Genomic DNA, 23,661 nt, shown 5'->3' on the forward strand with positions numbered 1-23,661 from the left:
GACTCTGTGCATCACCGGAATTACACAACCACAGGTTTTGACAATTTCTTTCTCCCTTTGGCGACTGTTTCACTTTCTGTCAAGGAAATGGGAAGGCTCGATGAGAAAAAAAGAGTTTCTGGGAAAAATCCGTGGAAGTCACAGGCCTGACACAATTACAAATTGAAGAGAAACACACCTCGGGTTACAACAGTTTCACATAAAACAGAAACAAAGGACCAGCAAAAATTTATGTTTTTCATCACCCAACAAAACACCTCTCTCTAACGCCACCCTCCAAAAGAAAAAATCAACAACAGGTCCTTCGTTTTTGTATAACTCAAAATATTTATTGTATGTATTTATTACTTTGTGTGTTTATTTTCTATAATTATACAATATTCGATAAGAAAATAATACATTTATGGGTCATCTTTTTGAGTAAACAGGTTTAATGATAACTATGCAGCTTTGTTATTTTGATTTACCCACACTGAAAACAAATTCCATGGGCATACTACTTCAATGGGATTCGAACCCACAAGCACCGCCTTTATAGAGTAGATGTCAACCACTTTTAAAACAACAGCGTGTACCTATGTGAATACCATACAAACTTACTCTTGGCTTTTTTGATTTTAATTATAATAATAATTATAATTAGTTCTTATACAGCGCATTTTACAATAACATATCAATGCGCTTTACATTAGTGCCCTCCCAGGTCATTGGCCCAATAACAATCCGTGATATTTCTGGGCTCTCTTGGGAGTATACAACAAAGGGCCGTCTTGGTGCTTCAAAGGATTTTTCATACACAATATCAACCTCCTCACTCGCAGGTACCTATGTATACCTATGGATCAAGAAAGCAGTTATAGTAAAGCATCTTGCTCAAGGACACGAGCATCTCGCTCAAGGACACAAGTGTCATGAGCGGGAGTCAAACCCACACCCAAATGTACACTGCTCCAAAATTGATGCCGGAGCCATCAAAGGGCTGCAATTTAATTCTTGCATCACTTTTATTCAATGCAATTAGATGCAACTTGTCAAATACATGTTTATTAGAAGAAAAAAAGAAAAAAAAACCCAAATTATATATTTTTTTACAGTTACTTTAAACTCCCCCTCCCAAACGAAATTTGGTATCAAAAACAGTTGTGAGCTCTTATGGTTGGTATGATGAAAATACAAACAATTCTTTCTCAAATCGACAACTAATAAGTCAAATCCGGTATACAAACTTTCTGTGAGAAAATACCACAAATTTAATTTTCCAATTTGACTCTCAAAATGATTTTATTACATGCAATAAAGTAATTAAGAAATGCTTTAAATGAATCCTGATTTTTGATGAGAAAAGAGCTTTCTTGATTCAGACGGACCGGTTCAACTGATTAACTCAATTTTTGATAATTCCAAAAGGCACTTGTGTTGTGTAAAGATTGGCGTATAATTTAGTACAACTTTGTTTTTAAAACTTATTTTAAAGAACTTGTCACATTCCAGTTTGCACATGCTGTCTTGAGTTTGTAAATAAAAGCTTTTATAACCATCAATTATGTCCTGTTGTATTTTGTCATTCTTTTGATCAGTTCATTTCAATTCCTTTTTGTCTTTCATTTGTGTAATTGAACAACGCCCTCTAGATGATTTAAAATGATTATTGCTTTAATTCTTACTTTGGATCAGCAGTGCTTTTCAAACTGTACATACAGTATTAAAATCATCCCCCCAAAAATGTATTGTTTTAAAGGCACTGGACACTATTGGTCATTACTCAAAAATAATTGTTAGCTTAACAAACTTACTTGGTAACGAGCATTGGATAGCTGTTGATAGCATAAAACATTGTGAAATACGAATCCCTCTGAAGTAAAGTAGTTTTTGAAAAAGAAGTAATTTCTCACTCAAATATTAAATAGCTTCAGTCCTGAAGTTTTCCAATACTTTTTTGAGGCATCTGAAAGCACACAAATTTGTGCAACAAGGGTATTTTTTCTGTCATTATTCTCTAAAAACTTTGATGACCAATTGAGTCAAAATTTTCACAGATTTGTTATTTTATGCATATGTTGGGATACACCAAGTAAGAATACTGGTCTTTGACAATTACCAAAGGTGTCCAGTGCCTTTAAGAATATAATTGAACCAAGACAATATATCTTCAAACCAACCATCGATGAACTGTTTTAACTTTTTGATCATCACTGCTGATTTCCTACACAAGAGGTTGTATAAGATCAAAACATCCTGTTCCACCGGTAACAACTCGGCCGACTACCAGTCGGGCAGATGGGGACTGAAGAGGATCACATACACCTACGATTAGAAAGAAAACATTGATTAATTAATCCAACCATTCACTGAGCAAATGCCAGTACTATTCATCTTTATTTTTTCAAGGAAAAAAAAAAAAAAAAAAAAGAAATGTATACCATGTTAATAAAATTATAGATATGGTGGATAAGACCCATCAAGGGCCTGTTTGAAAGAACAGTAATAGTATGTGTTCGGACGTGCGCATGTAATTACTGTAGTACGTCAAGCGATAAAATCTGAAAAAGGGTCTAAGTAATGTGAGAGGCTCTTTACCAAAGTTAAAAAAATGTATAGTAGAGTTGGGGATAGGGTGAGGTTTGGGGAAGAAACGAGAGTTATCGTTCAAACCAACCTTGTGTTGTTGCCTGCTTCAAGAAATGCATGGTGCTCTCAAAACTCATCTTCTGTAATGGTGACGAGTTGGACTCCAGACCGATGCGATTGAATGGTTTGTAAATGCCCTCTAGTGTCATGTAGTCCGCTATGAGAGATAGATGTCTGGGATCGACGTAAATTCCGTACACTTTGAAGACGTCTTGGATTTCCTGAACAATGAAACAAATAATGACTTGAGACCGTCCTTCTTTGAACGATCAAAATGCTACGTTGCATATTACTAAGTCGTATACAAATTGGAAGCTGCATGAGCTACGGCTAGATTTCCACGTCAACATGCGTTGAGGTATAGGACGTCCTTAGCAACAGACTTAGCAACGTATAAAGCCGTAGCTGTAGACGCCATTTTGGATATATCCAAAATGGCCTTAGATTCTTACTATGATGCCCTGTATACAGCAATAATACAATGAGCAAAGCTGGTCTTCACTCAATGGTAATGGCCGTGTTGGGGCCCAATTTCATAGAGCTGCTCAAGCACAAAAAGCAGCCAAGCACAACAAAATTGTGCTCACCAGAATAAGGTTACCAGCCAAATCACTATGTCACATGTACAATTTGTGACTGGTATCCTGCTCATTTTTGCTAAGCAGAAAAAAATATTAATCAACATTTTTGTACAATTTGTGACTGGTATCCTGCTAATTTTGCTAAGCAGAAAACTGTTAAGCAATATTTTGTACGATTTGCTACTGGTATCCTGCTAATTTTGCTAAGCAGAAAACTATTAAGCAATATTTTGTACAATTTGCTACTGGTATCCTGCTAATTTTGCTAAGCAGAAAACTATTAAGCAATATTTTGTACAATTTGCTACTGGTATCCTGCTAATTTTGCTAAGCAGAAAACTATTAAGCAATATTTTGTACAACTTGCTACATGGTATCCTGCTAATTTTGCTCAATGAAATTGGGCTCTTTAAGACCAAGTTTTTCTCAACCTTAATACTTCCATGTAGTCCTTACCTTGATGATAACCCTACAAGCGGCTTCTATCCCATACATGTTGGCCATTGCATGGATATTGTTGGTGTATAATCGTTGAATATCAATTATCTTATCATATTGACACAGCTCCTAAACAGGACAAAACAAGAGCAGGATTGTTAGTGCTGGTTTCAATTGAATAGGGGACTTAAGGGACGCTTGGTGGCAGCAGACTTACCAGGTAAAATCCATTGTTCTTGTTCATATGTGTATGCTCAGAACTACGTAAACAATGAAAATTTACCTGGTAAGTCTGCTGCCACCTAGCGATCCAAAGTCTCCCATTCAAATAAATATTAATTTCCATACTTTTATGAAAAATATTAACAAATACATGTAACTACATTATGTATGGAGTAAGGAAAAACTAACATTAAGTAGCAGTAAGCAGGTCAGTTGTAACTTTAGGTTAATAACAAATTTGATTGATTCAGCCTAGTATAAACAAATTGAGCATTAAAAAATATTGATATCAAACAGTTTTATGAAAAATTATGACGAAAGACTAAAAATCAAACATGTTACTAAGAAAAACAAAATAAAGTTATATAAAATGCAACATACAATCATGCAAAATAAACACAATACAAGGCATTGATTTTAAATAGCATTAGGCCTTTGCAAATAAATTGTAGGGCAAAGAAACCTTAACTGAACGACAGTGATGCAGACAAATACTGCACAAAACAACAATCAAATACAAGAATGGTAGGGGGAGTATATAAGGAACTCTTAAGATGATGGGGGCTACTTCTGTAAGGGGACAAGGGTATGAGAACATTGGGGTGGGATACACACCCTTACACACATATTGGACATACATAGGAAATAATACAATGGTACAATGATAAACACAATAGACCACCAGCTTTAAAAAAAAAGGTGGCACCCCTGAAAGATTTCAAAAAAAGTAAAACTCAATCAGGTTGCTATAAAAGAAACAGACAAACATTAAAAGCAGCAAGTATATAGTAACACAGCTTTGAGAAAATATACAAGATTGTACAGAAAGTGTAAAAATTATCACATTATGATCAAAGAAAGCACAAATTTCACAAAATAACAAAGACATTTGTTAAGCACATTAATGCAAAAGCCTCTTAGCACATAAAGAGAACAACGAAATAGACAATGAGTAAAAGAAAAATAGATTACAAGTAACCATACAATTGAATAGCATTCGATGACATGACAATTTAGTAGTATTCGTTTAGGACTCCGATTCATACTACGAAATCTGTTTGAGTTGATGAACAACTCATTAAATCTGTTGAGTTGCATGATTTCATTAAGGTCATGTTGAGGGAGGTCCTCCTGATAGACAAAGCCACCAGACCCAGCATTGACCCCCTGCAGCACCCACTCTGCCGTAGACAAAGCCACCGGACCCAGCACTGACCCCTGCAGCGCCCACCCTGTCTACCATTTCGGGAGTTAAAATGCACAAAAAGAACTCCCAAAATGTTGAAAATGGTGGATGAGAATTTTGCGAGGGTTCATCCTGCGTTAAGGGATCAAAACATTAAATACACCAACAGTTGGTTAAGAAAAAAACTTCCTTGCAAAACGAATCGATTCACTCTGTCTTCACATCTCGCCTTCCACCTCTGGGACACCGGTTCAAATCCCACCAGGGCACTTTGTGGATTAGGGTTTTCAGTCCCTACCGACTACTTTGGGTTTTCCCTTGAATAATTCAGTAGGGTTTTCCTCCCACATCTAAAACTGATATTTCTTCATCAACTTCTCTTCTCGATTGGCTCTAATTAGAGCGTTGAGAATATTCATCCAGATCCACATCCAGAAATCTCCCCCGTAACAAGAAGTTTTGGTGATGTTGAAATTTGTTTCTACCGACCTGTAAGTTGACTCCACTTGTCTGTAGAAGTTTCAGGCCATCAGTTTCACCATCAGCGATAATACAACGCATGATACCAGGCGCCTCATGAACCACTGCTTGCTGAGCTTCAGAGTGGATTAAGGACATCATATCCAAGTGACTGCGAGTTAAAGGCAGCTGAAATAATAATAAACGAGACTTATAAAGCGCATTTTACAAAATTCAAAGCGCTGGAAGAGTGCTACGGAAAAGACGATTATGAGAATAGATGTGTTTTTAATTTACTCTTGAATGTCTGGAGTGTGTTGGTGTTCCGAATATGACTTGGTAGGGCATTCCAGCACCGGGGACCAGCGACTGAAAAGGACTGGTCCCCTGCCCTTTTGTGTGTGCCAGGAAAAAAAAAAAAAAACAGAAACATTTTCTCTGCCCTATTTCAACGACGCTGCTTACATGTATATGTGATGGGCTCTGCAAAAACGAGTCACAAGGGGGACAATTGACTTATTGGGTTTTATACATAGCTGGAAAAAAACCATACACAAAGCTTCATTTTGACACATCTTACACACTCGTGTGATGTTTGGTTCATAAGATTTGAAAAATAGATTATGTCACAATCTGAAAATAACCCATACTGGGGAAACAGCCCGTTTAATAAAAACATCAACCATTGATGTATAGGGGATGAACAAAAAGTGCATGTTTTATTCACCTTTATCGATCAAAAACAAAGGTTTTTTTCTTAGAAAATGTGAAAATACAGGCCCTAAAGAAGCATAAAACCACATAACAAAAATCAACAACCCTGTACTGGAAAATGGGTTGTGCGACAAGCGACTCATTTTTGAAGAGCCCGTCTTACAGCGTTCTCCGGGACTCGAACCCACACCCTGCAGATCAGAAACACCAGAGCTCGAGTGCTGTGTCCTTTGGCCTTGACACGCCACAAACAAAAGGTAAATCTCTCGAGGGTTTGAAGTTGGAGAGAATTTACAACGCTTACCTTGATGGCAAACTCACACCATTCTTGCTTCTCAACATCAAAATCGTAGGAGACGAAGTATTGACCGACCTCAAGAACATCCTGAAATATTTGTTGGGAAAAAAAGGGGAAAAAGCAAATGAGCATAGCAATAAAAACCACCAAAAGGAAATTTATATCAGAGAAACACAAATCTAGAATAGAATATAATACAATAGCAGTATTATTTGTAATCTTCTTAGAAAGTTTATGTAAGAGAAAAATGCAATTTATGCAACAAAAATGCAACAAATTTGACATCAAATGATATGAAAAGGATCAGGGATTATTTTTTACGAATCTACACTTTCGTTACGAATCTACACTTAAGTGTAGATTCGTAACATAATCTACAGTTGAGTGTAGATTCTTTACAAGCTTAAGTAAATAGTTAAACTTGAAAATTACTGTCTTTCCAAACTGAAAGATAACCAGAAGTGCAACAAAACAAAGCTGAAAATATGTTATCTTTCAATTTACAACAACATTTTCCAGCTAAGAAAAATTACTTTAGTAACACAATTTATTATTAGCTGAGCAAACTGACGTTATCCTCAATGATGTTGCCAATCTATTTTGTAAAACAATCATAAAATGTCACCAACCATCGTATACGACATTAGATAGATTAACTAGTGTTGTTACTATTGAGAAATCAAATTCATTTAAACTGTGTAACATAACCAATAAAGGAAGAAGTTTAAGTCAGAGAATAGACTCTTAAGTGTAGATTCGTGAATACAATGTACGAGCTGCTATTCACAAACCTACACTTTATCCTCCATTCTCCTTAACCTAATTCTTGGACTCACATCGACTCTACGTTTCTTATCACTCGCTGTATTCTTCTGGCCCTTCTTTCTCTTTACTTTTGGCTCATCTCGGATGCTTTCTTCCACCATGTCATCTTCATCATGACTACCAGTGCTCTCTCCTTCTTCTTCATCTTGACAAAATATTGAAAGAATATCAGTTACCCTTGGATCAACGGATCACTGCATCAATCAAGTAATACATCAATCAACCATTCAATAATTCAATCAATACACCAGTCAATACATCAATCGATACATCAATCAATAATTCAATACATCAATAAATCATCAGTCAATTACCAGTCAACACATCAATCTATAATTCATTCAATACATCATTACATCACTAAATACATAAATCAATACATCAATCAATACATCAATAAATATATCAATCAATACATCAAAAAATATATCAAAAAATACATCAATAAATACATCAATAAATACACCAATCAAATATTAATCAAAAAATGAGCCAATAAATCAGTCAAAACATCAATCAATACAATAATAGAGCTGCTCAAGCTAGGTAAGTAGCTATGCATAATGAAATCATGCTTACAAGGCTACCAGCCAAAATACCATGTGGCATGCTGTCATACTTTCCCCTGTTAGTTAGAGCCCTTTATAAATACCTTGTATTATTATTAGGCTACATTTTTGACTGGTATCCTGCCAATTCATGCTAAGCACCACAATTTGTAAGCAAAATTGTCTGCCAAAGTCGCTCTATAAAATTGGGCCCTGTTTTTGTTTTACCAGAGTTAGGCTCAGCGTCCAAATCCTCTTCCTCATCTTCCTCATACTCTTGTTCCTCGGCCCTCTGTTGACGAGACTTGGCTCCGGCTGCTCCATCCTGCTCTCCTTCTTCGTCGTCTGATGCTGCGTCGACCTCAATATCCATGGTGATTGGTTCATCCGTCGGCCTATCAGTAACCTGCTCTCCATCTTCGGTTGTGGCTTCTTTTGCTTTCTTTGTTTCCACCAAGCTATGATCAAATAATAACAAAAATAATAACAACAAAAATTTTACAAAATTATTGCAGCTCTTTAAAATCAGGACATTGGCTCAGTTTCGTAACGCTGTTAAGGATTAAAACTTGCTGAACATAAACTGGTTACCAGCTAGAAATTTAACCAAACCAGCCCTTTTAAAAGCCACCACTCCTTGAAAAGAGATTTTACTCATGGTTGTACCCGCAGTTTACTATTCATATTTATAGTTACTCTAAGAAACTTGACATTGCTGCAACTGCTACCCCAGCAAAGAAATTGGGATCTCAATGAACTCCAGGTTATCACATTGTTATCTCCAAAGTTTCTGTAATTTTGAGGAAATTGTGAGAGACAAAGAGAAAAACTTACCGGACTTTCATCAGGCCCCTGGTTTTTCTTTTGATGCTCTCTGTGAGACGTTTCAAGAAACGTTTCTCGACATATTCTAAGATGCTGCTTGGGTCGATGTGCATTTCATCCTAAAAAAAAAAAAAAAAAAACACACTACAGAGATGAAATTGTTCAAAGAAATGGAAAAGGTCAGAGCAACATATAGATGGATTGCACATGACCTCGTTGACCACCATCTTTGATGTGAATCAATGGATAAAATAAATGCGTGTACTTGCCAATGCGCGCGACTCTCAACCAATGGTAGCCTTTCATGCATGCACGCTTCATCAAAGATGATGGCCAATAGGAGGGATCAACTGTGTACATGACTGAGCGTGAAACTCAATTTGTTAAAAATATTGTGGAAACTCAATGTGTCTTCATCACAGCTTTTCCAAATTTTAGCAATCGGTCTGCAAAACTACAAACCAACCAACCAATAAAGGGTTGGAGGGTTTGAGTGTGAAATTTGATTCAAAGATCCATTGTTAGATTTAAAGTGGGATTTGATTAAAGGCAGTGGACACTATGGTAATCACTCAAAATAATTATTAGCATAAAACCTTACTTGGTAACGAGTAATGTGGAGAGGTTGGTAGTATAAAACATTGTGAGAAACGGCTCCCTCTGAAGTAACGTAGTTTTCGAGAAAGTAGTAATTTTCCACAAATTTGATTTCGAGACCTCATGTTTAGAACTTGAGGTCTCGAAATCAACCATCTAAACGCACACAACTTCGTGTGACATAGGTGTTTTTTTCTTTCATTATTATCTCGCAACTTCGACGACCAATCAAGCTCAAATTTTCACAGGTTTGTTATTTCATGCATATGTTGAGATACACCAAGTGAGAAGACTCGTCTTTGACAATTACCAATAGTGTCCACTGTCTTTAAGAGATTTGATGTTAAAAATGTTAAATGTTCAGAATGGTTACCCTCCATACAACATAAAAGTGATTTGGGTTAAAACCTCTATGCCTTGTGTTGTTTTTCAGACATACCTTATATTCCGTGTGTGGCAGAAAGTTCACCCTGATCTTGAAAATCCTATACTGCTCACTGTGAACAAAAGAAAATAAAGACAATCTCATCAAGAGTTGATTAAAACGAAACTCAACACAAACAAACAAAAGTTAGAAAGAAAGGCCCGGTAAATATCATGGAGACAGAAATGGACTGTTTCATTCCACATAATGGTGGGTCAAGTTCATTGGTTGTTTCTTGATAATTTAATTTTTCCAGTGCACATTCTTTCTTGGAAGATGACACTTCTAAAAAAAATAACACTTGACCTTATTGACCTTTGTGTCCAAGCGGCCATCTTGTTTTCTCATTAAAGACCCTGGACACTATTGGTAATTGTCAAAGATTAGTTTTCTCACTTTCGTGTATTTTAACTTGTGCATAAAATAACAAACCTGTGAAACTTTGAGCTCAATTAGTCGTTGAAGTTGCGAGATAATAATGAAAGAAAAAAACACCTTGTCACACGAAGTTCTGTGCTTTCAGATGCTTGATTTCGAGACTTCAAATTCTAAATCTGAGGTCTCAAAATCAAATTTGTGAAAAATTACTTCTTTCTCGAAAACTACGTCACTTCAGAGGGAGCCGTTTCTCACAATGTTTTATACCATCAACCTCTCCCCATTACTCGTTACCAAGTAAAGTGTTATGCTCATAATTATTTTGAGTAATTACCAATAGTGTCCACTGCCTTTAAGGCAATGTAAAGCCATATCCGAGTAGGCGTCTACAGCTACGGCTGCGGCTGTTGCTAAGGGTGTTCCTAAGGATGCCTATACCTCAACACATGATGACATGGAAGTCTAGCCGTAGCCGTAGCCACCAATTTCGGACATGGCCTAAACCAAACTGAGGCTGCAAGGGCAAAATAGTCAGGTTCCTTTTTTCATTTGTGAATTACATGCAACACTGTGTACATAGGGAACATGACGACATTATTTACTTACACTGCGTCAATGATAAGATACGACTCATTCACGCTGATGTCTTCGATCACCTGAAAAGAGATCACAAAAACAAATTATGTCAAATGTCTTTAAATGATTTCTCAAAAGAAATAATAAGTCTAGCATTGTCTTAAAAAAGTGCAATAGTATTATAAATGCAAGCCCTCAAAACCACCTCTCTGACTTCAAGTTTCCAGGTACGAGACCTACATGTATTCCTTCACATAGCACCATGTAATAAAGACAGCAAAAAAGATAACGCAGCTGTTGGAAAAGCACCTATAATTTCAAAATTGTTACTCGTATTCTAAAAATTAAAATACCAGAAGACAGAACATTTTATTGCGGTGATTTCGACACCTTGTTTGTTACAATTGGTGGAGTATTGTTGTCGCGATATGTGCTTACAGGTGAAAAGTGCCCATTTCCATTGTTGCAGTAACTCCTATTGACATGATTGATCTCTCCTCTGATTCAGCGTGAAGCTAAAGCCCGGTTCATACTTCCTGCGAATGCGAATGCGAAGCGAATCTTGACGCAACAAATTTGCAACGAAAAATTCGCAGCAGTTGAACTCTGCTCTACTCCCTTGCGAATATCGCTGCAAAAGGAGGGTGTGACGTCAAATTCGCTTCGCATTCGCATTCACTGGAAGTATGAACCGGGCTGCATAGCGGCAATTTTTAAAAGCTGTTCTTGTCAATAGGAGTTACTGCAACAAAGGAAATGGGCACTTTTCACCTGTAATCACTTACTGCGACAACAATACTCAACCGATTGCAACAAACGAGGTGTCAAAATCACCAAAATTAAACTGTCAGTCTCCTGGTATTTTCATTTTTAGAATGCGAGTAACACTTTTAAAATTATAGGTGCTTTTCCAATAGCTGCGTTACTTTTTTTGCTGTCTTTAGTTTACAAATCAATAGATCAAATTTCTTTAAAAGACTTCATTAAATGATTGTTTACAAAATAAATCGTGACAAAAAAAGGCAAATTAATAGCGCTAATAACAAAACATATATATAATGCCATAAATGAAAGCCCTAAAAAACCCTCTACTATGAAATATGTCTGAAGACTAAGTATAAGGGGCTACTCAGAATAGTCAATGCTTAAACTGAAGGCTGGAGACTTTTAATCTTAAATATCTGGTACACTTGAGGCATTCTTTGTTCTTCAAGGGAAAGATTATATTATGAAGTCATTCAATATTTACAAAACGTAATTAGGGGTGGGTGGGTAGTTTAATTGACTCTTCCGACTGGATCCCCTACTCCTTTAGAAAGCACATTCAATCCAATCAGAAAACATATATATATAGCACCAATATAACATAAGTGCTGTCACACAGTATGCAGCCAATCAAACCATTATCATTAACTCATTTTTATCACAGCATAAAAAAGGATCATTGAGTCGACCTATTGATCCTGTAGCTGTAGATCTCGAGGTTCTGTAACTGGATCCTCACAGGTTTAGATTAATCAAGACTACTTACTTCAGCGAGGACCACCCTGGTTAGTTTCTTCTTGAGTCTCGACGCTCTCTTCTTGGCATGAGGCGTAGTCAGAAGCGGAGCATCCATCCTTGGAGTCTTGATGTTGGTACTGGCAACGGTTAAGATCTCTCTAAACAAGTCAATAGGATCAAAGAATATAATTAGAGCTTAAGTCCTGTGTTCTTATCCACTAGGCCACGACACGGCACATTTATGTTTGGTATCTAGCTCCTTTTTCGCTTAGCAGAAATGTGTCCTGCTTAAGCATAATATATGCTTTATACTCACACTAATCTGGGGATTCCAAGAGTGACGTTCATTTCTCCGCGACCAGCAAAATGAAACGTGTTCAGGGTCATCTGAGTAGAGGGTTCCCCAATGGACTACAACGGAATAAGCAAAAGTTCAGTTGTTTGAAACAGGTCACAACACAGGTTATACACAGTAATTCATTGACAAATAACACTGATAGATAAAAGTGCTTTTCGCCTTTCCAAAACATAGATAGAAAGCCTCTTGAAGGCACTGGACACCTTTGGTAATTATCACAAACCAGTATTCTCACCAGGTGTATCCTAACATATGCATCAAATAAAAAAAAATCGGTGTAAATTTGGGCTCCATTAGTCATCGAAGTTGCAAGAAAAAAAAACACTTGTTGCACAAAGTTCTGTGCCTTTAGATGCTTGAGACTACTCAGATTCAGATATTTGAGTGAGAAATTACCTCTTTCTGAAAAACTACGCTACTTTAAAGGGAGTTAATTCTCACAATGTGTTATACTATCAACAGCTCTCCATTGCTCAATACCACTTAAGTTTTTATGCTAATATATATTTCAAGAACCTTGTCCAGTACCTTTAAGTTCATAGGGTCATTCAATACCTCATTTCCCACTCTTTCATTCCCTTAAAGCCATTGGACCCTTTCGGTTCAGAAAAAAAAAAAAAAGTTCACAGATTTACAAATAACTTACAGGGTTTACAGAAGGCAATGGTGAAAGACTTCTTTTGAAATATTATTCCATGAAATGCTTTACTTTTTGAGAAAACAGCAAAACAATATAAATTCTCGTTAACGAGAATTACGGATTTATTTGAAACACATGTCATGACACGGCGAAACGCGCGGAAACAAGAGTGGGTTTTTCCGTTGTTTTCTCCCGACTCCGATGACCGATTGAGCCTAAATTTTCACAGATTTGTTATTTGATATAGAAGTTGTGGTACACAAAGTGTGGGCCTTGGACAACACTGTTTACCGAAAGGGTCCAATGGCTTTAATTCCACACAAGGTAGCAGATTTATTTTATCTCTCATTTTCGATTAACTTCATTTACCTGAGCAGCAAGCAGTCCAACAGCCTCTCCTGGCTCACACAGAGAGCGACGATACTTCAAATATAGCAAATCTTGAAACTTCTTCTCAGGGGGGATACCATCTTCTGCCTCGCTCTTCACGTACTTTTCTAGGTGTTGCACCCCCGTGTTGTTGATGTAGTTCCCTATGATGGAGTTAATTTTCTCTGAGATCGAACCGAAGTTGGTGTCTGGTCGGAGCTGGCAATGCACAGGCTCTGGACACGGGGACGCATTTTTCAAAAATCTGCAAAATGAAGACCAGATTTATAGGAATATTACTTTAACATGCAGGTATCAAATTTGTTAAGACTGACTAAAACCATTTTGATGAAGCAACACTTCTTTCCAAAAGTGATTGACTGCAAACCTTAAAGGCACTAGACACTATTGGTAATTCTCAAAAATAATTGTAAGGATTCAAATTTACTTAGTAACGAGCAATGGGAAGTGTAGAACATTGTGAGAAACAGCTCCTTATGAAGTAAAGCTAGTTTTTGGGAAAGAGGTAATTTCTCACTCAAACATTTAAAAGCTTCAGGCCTGAAGTCTTTTAATATTTATTTAGGCATCTGAAAGCACACAAACTTGTGCAAAAAGTGTTTTTTCTTTCATTATTTTCTTGCAACTTTGATGATGAATTGAGCCCAAATTTTCACAGGTTTGTTATTTTTGCATGCGTTGGGATACACAAGTGAGAATACTGGCCTTTGACAATAAACAAACGTGTCCAGCACTTTAAACCTTCTTTTGAGACGCTTCCTTAAGTCTCCCGCCTGTTACTTACTTCTCCTTGTTATCATCTTCCCTCCACATCTTGATCATTTCATCTCGGACTGAGATTGGTTCTTCGTCTACTTTGGTTCTGCTGTCTCGCTCCTCAAGCAAGTCGTACATCTTCTTGGAGGAGTAGCTGAGGAATGGGGAACGTCTATCTTGCCTCCGAAGGGAACCGTTCTTCTTGTACCAATTAGAGATCTTTACGGATTCAGAAATGTCAGGAATGATAATGCAGTGATTTTAAGAAGTTTCCATTTAGCCTGTACCATGCCCGATATTTGTATACCCCCCAAAAAAAAAAAAAAAAAAATTAGTAAAACATTTCCCATACTTCAGTAGGTTCCTCTTGCACAAGAGCACTCCCTTTCCAAAAATCCTTTAAAGGATGCCTAAAGCCGGCTTCAGGTCGACCTACGATTTTCTTGCGCCTGCAACAATCTGTCGTCAACATGCAGACAAAACATGCTCAGGTCACGTCGTACAAGTTGGAGTTGTTCTACTCTTGCGACTGTTAATTTTTTTGAGTGCCGACTGTTTCAGATTGTCTTAAAATCATCGCAGTTACGCTCAGGTCGTAAATAATCTTAGCTCAGGCGCAGTGTGATCCTGAAAAGTTAGTTGCCGACTTTTTGTTGTTGACGCAAAGTCGACCTGAGGTCGGTTTTAGATGCCAAGAACCACAATGAAAACAAAATAGGAGGGGGTACACCATGCCACATATCAAGCACCAATATTAATAATAATAATAATATTTTTAAAAGTAATAATAAACAGTCCTTATAAAGCTCACAATACAATACAGTCTGTACGCGCTTTGGTAAGTAAACAGGGCAGTTTTTGATGTGGTGTGGAAGATTGTTCCTTAGTTCAGGTGCAGTGAGTTTGATGGTACAGTGACCATTTTAGAGATGTAGATTTCAAGGAGATTTTAAACACAGTCTCCTCACCGCAAAACAAGTATTTAAAAAATAATAAGCAGGATAATTTTATTCATTGAGAAAAAAACAGTTACATCTTTCACAGGGCAGACAAAAAAGTCTAAATAAAGATGATAAAGGCCTGAAGTTTTGTATCCCTGTATTATTATAGCAAAATCAGTATCCTCATCACAAAAGAAGTATTTGAAATCTTACAAAACTTACAAACTCTAACAAAATCTAAACAAACATCTGACCATTTCTTTTAACGGCCATTAATTTCTATTTTTTTTTCAAGTTTACAAATCTGGCTATTTCTTATGATGGTCATTACCTTCTTTTGTATTTTTTGAGCTTTGGTCGCGTCACAGTCTTCCCCTTTGCATTTTCTTCCCAGTAAGTTGGCGCTATTGTCTAGAAGGAAAGGTAGCTGCTCTTCTTTCATGAAGGGTGTCCTCGGGATGTCCAATCCATCACCTCCGTATAAGAACTGAACAATGCAACCATCACTGTCTCTCACCTGTCACAAGTCAAGAAAACCAATCTATGAAAGTTTGTTTGGGGTTCGATAAAGGCAACGAAAAGACAACAAATGTAATGGGATCAAGACATACGTCTTAATAGACCTCTATCATGCTGCTCTTCATCTTGGTCATGTACCTTGTATCGAACAACAATAACGAATGCTACTAGTCGTTTTGCAAATAGGAACCAGATTATTTTGTTCTTCCAGCTTCGGTTTGACTACATTGATATCAATGGGGGAAATTCAAGATGGCTGCTTCATGATAAAGGTCTATAGATGGAAAGTTGCATCAAGATAAAATAATAATTTGGGTTTTTACCCATATACATTATACTTTCTACAGTTCAGTGAAAAAAAATCACAGGCCTGTTACTCGGGTGGGAATCCAACCTACGACCTTTGCGACTCCAGAGCAGTGTCTTACCAACTAGACAACCGGCATACGTCAGTTTTTTTTTAAACATAAGTTTGGAGAAACTAGCCACGACAGGCCAACAGGGATGAAAGTCCTTAAAAATATTTTGTATGGAAGTCTAAAATCTTTTGGGTTTGTTAATAAAGGTAACAGAAAAACTTGAACGAAACTAAAGGTATACTGTGTCACAGTTCAACATCGTGTTTTTGTCTTTAAAAATTTGATAAAAAGGTGACAACAAGACCTCATCAAAACATTAACCAACAATCAAATAAACAAAGTAAGTGTTGTAATGGTAATTGTGGAACATTGAAAAATAGAGACATTTTGCCTCCATGTATTATGGCCTATAATGTGTGTTACTATCGGAGATCAAAGGTTAAAAGATGCACAGCATAGTGTCCCCTCTCAAATCATGGTACTTACAGTGAGGTCATAGTTCACAACGAGGCCCTCTATGTGCTTAATAATACATCTCTGCAGGTATCCACTCCTACTTGTCTTCACAGCAGTATCCACAAGACCCTAATAGAAACAACAAAACACAACTGACTTAGGGAGCTTTCTAATAGACCCTTCCCATGAAATATGTAAATTGCACATAGCGCGTGCGCACTAACGTTTTGGTTGGCAAAATGAGGGAACATCGCGCTGTTTTGTACACGGATAATGGGTGCCCGACGCAGATGCGATTGCGCGTTTGCCAACCAACAGGGTCTGTACGCATGTGTGAATGTAATTAGCATATTTCATGGGAAGGGTCCATTGAACATCAATGAAAAGAAGCACAAACGGTTTCACTAAAAATATTATTTAATCCAAATTTTCCTCCAAAGTAAAATACCTTTCTGTCAGTTTTCAGAAATTCTTTAAAAGAAAATAAACATGTTTGGAATGTTAATATTTTTCCAGTGGTCATGTTAGGAAAAAACTATGGAACTTGCGACCTCCGGAAAAAACATGGCCGATCTCTTCCAACTGAGCTATCTAGCCCTATTGTTGGCTGTGTCCCTATTTTGTCAATATCTTTGTTCGGGGGTGCCATTCAGAAGCCATTCAATCTGTCATTTCTGATTAACCAGGGTCCTATTTCAAAAGCTGTTTGAGCACAACAAAATTATGCTTACCAGAATAAGGTTACCAGGCAAAATACAATGTTACATGTGCCATATGTGACTGGTATCCTGCTCATCTCTGCTAAGCAGAAGAGTGCGATGCAGTACTTTCCGCTTAAGCAGCTCTATGAACTTTGGCCCTGGGATGACACCCAATACAATATTTACCACTGAGTGAAACAAAAATGGGAAAAAATATTTACCTCTCGACCGGCCATACAATGGAAGAAGTATTCCTGCGGGCGTATACCGGTCAAGAAGCGTCCATCCACGTATCCGCCCGCCCTCGGGGATGTATCATAGGGCAGAAAGGATGGGAGGGACCGCCCACTTGCCATGAGGGGCGGTCGACGCCCTTCCAATTCAATCTGACCTAACAGACATGAAATCTGCATACAGTTCACCTGTGCGAAAAAGATTGTTGAAGAATACAAAGTTAACATCAAGAAACAAATACTATTATAAATTTTTCTTGTTTAGCAAAAAGGGTCATTCAAGCAAGAAAAAAACCCACAACTATTGTCTGCTCAGGACGAAAAGGTCATTAGTGCAGTTTTTTGTGGATCTCAGAAACTTGCTTTCGGAGGTATTTGAGCTCCTGGTAAATGGAGTTTATTTATCAAGAGTGGGCCCTTAAAGGCAGTGGACACTATTGGTAATTACTCAAAATAATTATTAGCATAAAACCTTTCTTGGTGACAAGTAATGGGGAGAGGTATAAAACATTGTGAGAAATAGCTCCCTCTGAAGTGCCATAGTTTGGGAAAAAGAAGTAATTTTCCACGAATTTGATTTCGAGACCTGTTGTTTAGAACTTGAGGTCTCGAAATCAACCATCTAAATGCACACAACTTCGTGTGACAAGGGTGTTTTCTTCTGTCATTATCATCTTGCAACTTTGATGACAGATTGAGCTCAAATTTTCACAGGTTTGTCTTTGACAATTACCAATAGTGTCCACTGCTTTTAAGTAATTGTGAGCAAATAGAAACATTCAGTTTTCTAAGAAACACATTTACTTGAGGATACAAGAATTAAATTGGCACTAATGACCTTAAAACACTTAATAAAAGACAACGTTATGTTAGTTTAACAAAAAAGACCTTCTTAGCCATTTGGTTTGACAGTACAGCACTAAATCAATCAAACTTGATCAGAACTACCTGAATGATTGTGGAGAATTTCAGAAACATTACGTGTAGAAGATAAACATGAGTATATTACCTGGGAACCCTTAGCCCCAGACAACACCATAAGCTGAAGATTGTTATAAGGGAATTCTTTCTCCAATCCTTTAGACAAGCAGGCGTTACTAATCTCGTTGGTGAATCGATCCGTTTGACCCTTCATCTTTAGATCAATCTCTCGTAGCTCGGTATCAGCAGATTTCCTTTAGAGAAAAACAAAACAAAAATTTTTTTTTTTTTAAATTTGATTTTAAATGGTTTAGTAAAAATGAAGAACATCGCAGCCAAAGACTGATAGACCGTATCGAAAAACCCCTTTGTTGCTATGATGGCCATCATGTAGGGCAAGTCGTATATGCGTCGAAATGCTTACATCAATGAAGCACGCAACACGCAGCAATCCAGGTTTGATTTCTACGGCACACACACACACACACATGCACAGGCTTACAGATGTCAGATTTTTGAATGGCGATGTCATGTTCGATACGGTCTATTGCAACAAAACCAGGCAGCAAAATACAATGTACGGTTCATGGCGTTGCCATGATCAAATAGCACATTTTAGTGAACTATGGCAAGCATGTACTGGGGATGTTCACACTATGCTGTGGCGATATACAAAATTATTTGCCTCTGCTTGCATCGTTTCTCTTACTTTTATTTGCTGCCCTTCTCTCCAACTACTACAAAAAAAGACAGGAAATGCGTTTGTCACTTTTATACTTTTATTGAAGATTAATTGAAGCGCCCTCATGTGTTTATATTTAGACAGTCAGTTTGTTTCACCACGGTCCCAGTTAGTTTTCATAGCAGTGCGGACACCGGCAAGATTTACCACTGGAATGTATTGCTTCGTCTAGCTTAAATATTAAATCCAATTTGAAAGTGGATAAAGCAGTAGTTTTAAAAAAGGGCAATACTGTTTTAACATTTAAATACAACTAACCTGTGAGCCTCTTCATATCTTTCTTTCAGTGCCGTAATATCGGTGGAGTCATCGTATCCCAAAGCACTAGCAACAACATCCGGGCCAATCCCACCTGCCTTCTGCATGATCTTCCTGCGTCTGTAGTTACCCTGGTAACAAGCCAACCAATCAACAAACATTATAAGCCAGTGTGGCGTGTCGTGGCCGAGGGGATAAGAGCACCGGACTCAGGCTCGGGTGTTTCTGATATTATTATATTATAACCAAAGTTCGAGAAATTTGACTCGAGAAAATCAGAAAGAACCATCTACTAAGATCTCCTCTTTACCTTGTTGGTTATTAGGATGTCATGCACACCGAGGGTGAAGCCAGTGAACTGCTGCAGGAAGGTCGTGAAAAGCCGTCCAAGACAACTCAGGAGCTTGACTGCGACCTGTCCTCCGTATAACTAAAGACAAACAACACATGGAAAACTATATTATAACCCCTGACCTTTGAACCTTAACTGTTGAATGTGAGGAACTTCCGTTGAATGTCAAAACAGAATGGAGTTACATAAACAGGAAGGCAGACCAAAATAAGTTTGAAGCTTTCCAGATGCACTGCCTCCTAAAAACCCTGAACATCTCCTTGCAAGGAAAAGGGGGAAGAGGTGTGGAGGAGAGTCAGCTGGCGGTAACCGTCCAGAGTTGATCACTTCATCTACAAGATCCAACTTTCCTGGTTTGGCCACATAGTAAGAATAGTAAACAGCAGACTCCCAAAATGCATCCTACTTAGAACAATTACTGTGGAAAATAGATGGGTTAGGCCTCGGAAGAGATGGGCAAATGACATCATCGCTAAACAGCACCTTCTACCTGGAACATCGTTGAGTGCAAAATGTCAAGTAAAACACTGGATAATAATTTTTACAAACGACTATTTTACCTCAAAGCAGCAATGGACCAGTCCATAGCATGTGTTTCCATAATTAGCCTTGTCCAGAACCCCGCATACCAGCTCCCCACCCCTCACGATGACTTCGGACTCTGTCATCGACAATCCTGAGAGGGGTGTTCCACCAAACGATGAGGTGCGAGACTCTCTGTTGCACCATGTCCAAGACTGAAAACAAACAATGGTTACTAAGTTATTAAGTGATGTAAAATGGAAGTACGATATTTATTAAAAGGAGGTTACACTTTTGGTAATTACCTCAACAAATTAATGGCATAAAAACTTACTTGGTAAAGAGCACTGGAGAGCTGTTAATAGTTGTAACACATTGTTAGAAACGACACCCTTGAAGTAATGTAGTTTTAGAGGAAGGGACATTTTTTCACCCCCAAATTGTAAACCTGAGAAAGCCTTTCTCAGTCATCTATAAGCACACAATTCCAAGCCTGCAATTCTATGCAACGAGGTTGGTGTTTTCTTTCATTATTTTCTTGCAATTTTGATGACCAATTGAGCCCAACTTTTTACAGGTTTTTTAAATTTTCCCATTAGAAAATAAAATTTATACTCTCAAACCTGATTCATACAATGTACTTCCTGCAAATGCGAAACAAAGTTTAAAGTCACACGTTCGCAACGGATAATTCAGAAGAGCTGAGCTATGTACAACTCCTGCGAACTATTCACAGCAAAGCTGTGCACCAAAATTTGTAACGCATTTTTGCAGGATGTGTTAACCGACTCTAACTTGGATATGTCCAAATTTAGTATTAGTAGGATTTGAAACTTTGCATGGTGGAAGTAAGATATAGAAAAGTTTGCGGTAACACCATGTAATAACAATCTCTCAATGAGTTGGGGTGGTTCTGAAAAGAACCGTTGGATTAACTCCAGTATTATATATACATTTAGTTTTATTATATATAAATTTAGTATTGTTTAAAGCTTTGCATGGTGTGGATAAATAGGAAAAAAACTTTAAGTAAATAGTAAACGTGCAGGTACAACCATGTATAAATCTCTTAGGGTGAGTGTTGGTTTTGAAAAGAGCCGGTGTGGTTGTGACATTTGGAACAGTGTACTCGACTCTATATCAATAAACCTGAAGATGAGCAGAGAATACTGTTCAAAATGCCGAGACCACACCCGCTCTTCTCAGCGCCAACACTCCCACAAAAGAGATTTACACATGGTTGTACCCGCAAGTTTACTATTTATTTATCGTTTCTTCCTACATGTCCAAAGTTGTTTACCTTGCTGCCAATCTTAGCCTTGCCTTTGAAGTTGATGGGTTTGGACTCTTCAGGAATCACATTGAGTAGGAGTGTGGATACAACCTGTTTGCCAGACCATAGCCTGAATGGCTTCATGATGGCTGGAGGGAGAAGGCGTATCTCACCAGGATGGTCAGTCAGAGCGTTGTACACCAACTGTTGATAGTCAACCCTGGAAGGAAAGAGCCCAACACAAAAAGAAAATTACAAAAATACAGTCTGTTAGTTTCAATCAATCAATCAATCAATCAATCAGGCTGTTGAAAACAAAAAACCCTAAAACAATGAGCGCAAAACGTGAAAGCTTGCAAGCACAAAGCGTGAAAGCTTGTGAGCCTGAAAGCTGCAGAGTTCCAAACCTGCTTACATACATTAATCTTTGGTTTGGAAAGCCTTACTTTGCAATCTGGGGTGCTCCATATGGTTTTATAATTATTTTCTTACGAATTTGATATTAGTTACAACAACAAAACAGAAAAATAAAAAATTAAATTGTTTTTTTTCCCTTCGTCTATTTATTAATTTTTTGGGGTTGGGGTTTTTAAAAAAAAACCCGGAGTTCCTGTTAAAAACAGAGAAATCACATTCCTGATCAATCATTCAATCAGTTCAATTAATCAAAAGTCGTTTATTGACCCCCTTGCTACTGTGCCATCTTACCAATTTGGTGGCCAATAGGTTAACGTGTAAAACGCCGCGTCGCCTTAAGTGCTCACTTCACTGAATAACGCACAGTCCGCATTGCCCACCAGTATGGCGGTTCCAAGATTTTCTGACGATGACGTCAGGTGAGTTGGGTCAATAGAGTGTAAAAATGCAAAGTTTGCTCTAAGGTACTGAGGCACTTATAATGTACAGGAAGCCTGTTCCACATTTTGGGGCCATTCATATAGAATGATCTCTCTGCAAAAGTAAGTTCTTGGCACAACAAAAAGGGGACAAGCCGTCGTCAATGTGATGACAGCAATAAACATTGGCGCAGGAATTAGGTTTGGTGACCGGAACTGGAATAATGAATACCTTGTGAAGAAGCGACCTCTGACCGTCATCTTGACCCCTGCTACCATGTGATCTTGGATCAAGCCACCCAGGGGGGTACCGTCTTTAGGGACGAGGTACTGCTGACTGGTGTTTGCTGTCAAACAAACAAAACGAGAGAAGATAATTGAGGGATGGTAGAGACTCAATATGCGGTCAAGCAAAATGAGTCGTTTGTCAACCTAGGTCAGGTATATTTGACATGAGAGTGTATGCTTAAATGCTGTAAAAACCCCAGGCTGATACCTACTTCGGTTCATAAGTAGAAACACCAAGAGATAGGAGAGAATGAAACCGAGAAAAAGGAGTTTAAAGTAGAGTTGTTAATTGAACATACATGGCACATTTTCTTGTAATAATATAACAATAATAATATAACAAATTGAGGCTAATCATTCTAACTGAGAGGCAAAGGACGTGTCTTTGTGTACAAGAAGCAGGCATGCGAGGGTGCCCTAGACGACCAGCCACATCAACCAGTGATCACAGGGCACAGCCACAGATCGCAAACATTTGATTTTTCTTTGAAACCCTGTTGTCAAGGAAGATTTGAAGTTGTCAAACTCACCGATCGTAAATGCCTCAGCTCTTCCGAGCTCATTCTGAGGGAAGTGAACATTCATTTCATCTCCGTCGAAATCAGCATTGTACGTCTTGCAAGCGGAGTAGTGAAGACGAAGAGTCTTCTCACCTTGTAAGACGCGGACCTTAAAGGTAAGGGTCATAAATTGGTTTTATGTCAACGTCATGCTGATTTATTGGCACAGGTACAGTAAACGTCACCTGTGAAAGTTTCAACTGAATATAGTATCTACTTGCTGAGAAAACAGCAACAAACTGTCACAGTATTTTCACAGGAACAAGGAATCTATCAACATTTAGCGAGGTGACAGCGGTTACCAACCGCATCTCTGGCCACAGCATTCACGAACGGATACCAACTCTCAGAATA

The 23,661-nt window shown here is 37.9% G+C and overlaps 1 protein-coding gene across 1 annotated transcript in view; it reads right to left on the bottom strand.

Annotated features, from left to right (window-relative positions):
* Window positions 1–2,054: 2,054 nt before the first annotated feature.
* LOC117297548 (DNA-directed RNA polymerase I subunit RPA1-like) overlaps window positions 2,055–23,661 on the bottom strand; it is a 35,680-nt gene continuing 14,073 nt past the window's right edge. The window contains exons 12-35 of the mRNA XM_033780642.1: window positions 23,278–23,416; window positions 22,692–22,806; window positions 21,651–21,843; window positions 20,389–20,565; window positions 19,787–19,906; window positions 19,477–19,607; window positions 18,565–18,730; window positions 17,544–17,744; window positions 16,652–16,750; window positions 15,619–15,804; window positions 14,375–14,565; window positions 13,570–13,834; window positions 12,519–12,613; window positions 12,231–12,360; window positions 10,730–10,779; window positions 9,761–9,818; window positions 8,734–8,843; window positions 8,128–8,357; window positions 7,363–7,496; window positions 6,533–6,613; window positions 5,545–5,703; window positions 3,666–3,776; window positions 2,657–2,849; window positions 2,055–2,304 (exon numbers count right to left, since the gene is read on the bottom strand). Coding sequence (XP_033636533.1) covers window positions 2,204–2,304; window positions 2,657–2,849; window positions 3,666–3,776; window positions 5,545–5,703; window positions 6,533–6,613; window positions 7,363–7,496; window positions 8,128–8,357; window positions 8,734–8,843; window positions 9,761–9,818; window positions 10,730–10,779; window positions 12,231–12,360; window positions 12,519–12,613; window positions 13,570–13,834; window positions 14,375–14,565; window positions 15,619–15,804; window positions 16,652–16,750; window positions 17,544–17,744; window positions 18,565–18,730; window positions 19,477–19,607; window positions 19,787–19,906; window positions 20,389–20,565; window positions 21,651–21,843; window positions 22,692–22,806; window positions 23,278–23,416 — 3,435 coding nt within the window. The 3' untranslated portion in view covers window positions 2,055–2,203. The remainder of the gene's footprint in view (window positions 2,305–2,656; window positions 2,850–3,665; window positions 3,777–5,544; window positions 5,704–6,532; window positions 6,614–7,362; window positions 7,497–8,127; window positions 8,358–8,733; window positions 8,844–9,760; window positions 9,819–10,729; window positions 10,780–12,230; window positions 12,361–12,518; window positions 12,614–13,569; window positions 13,835–14,374; window positions 14,566–15,618; window positions 15,805–16,651; window positions 16,751–17,543; window positions 17,745–18,564; window positions 18,731–19,476; window positions 19,608–19,786; window positions 19,907–20,388; window positions 20,566–21,650; window positions 21,844–22,691; window positions 22,807–23,277; window positions 23,417–23,661) is intronic.

This window comes from Asterias rubens, chromosome 12, assembly GCF_902459465.1.
Source record: "Asterias rubens chromosome 12, eAstRub1.3, whole genome shotgun sequence".
NCBI lineage: Eukaryota > Metazoa > Echinodermata > Asteroidea > Forcipulatida > Asteriidae > Asterias > Asterias rubens.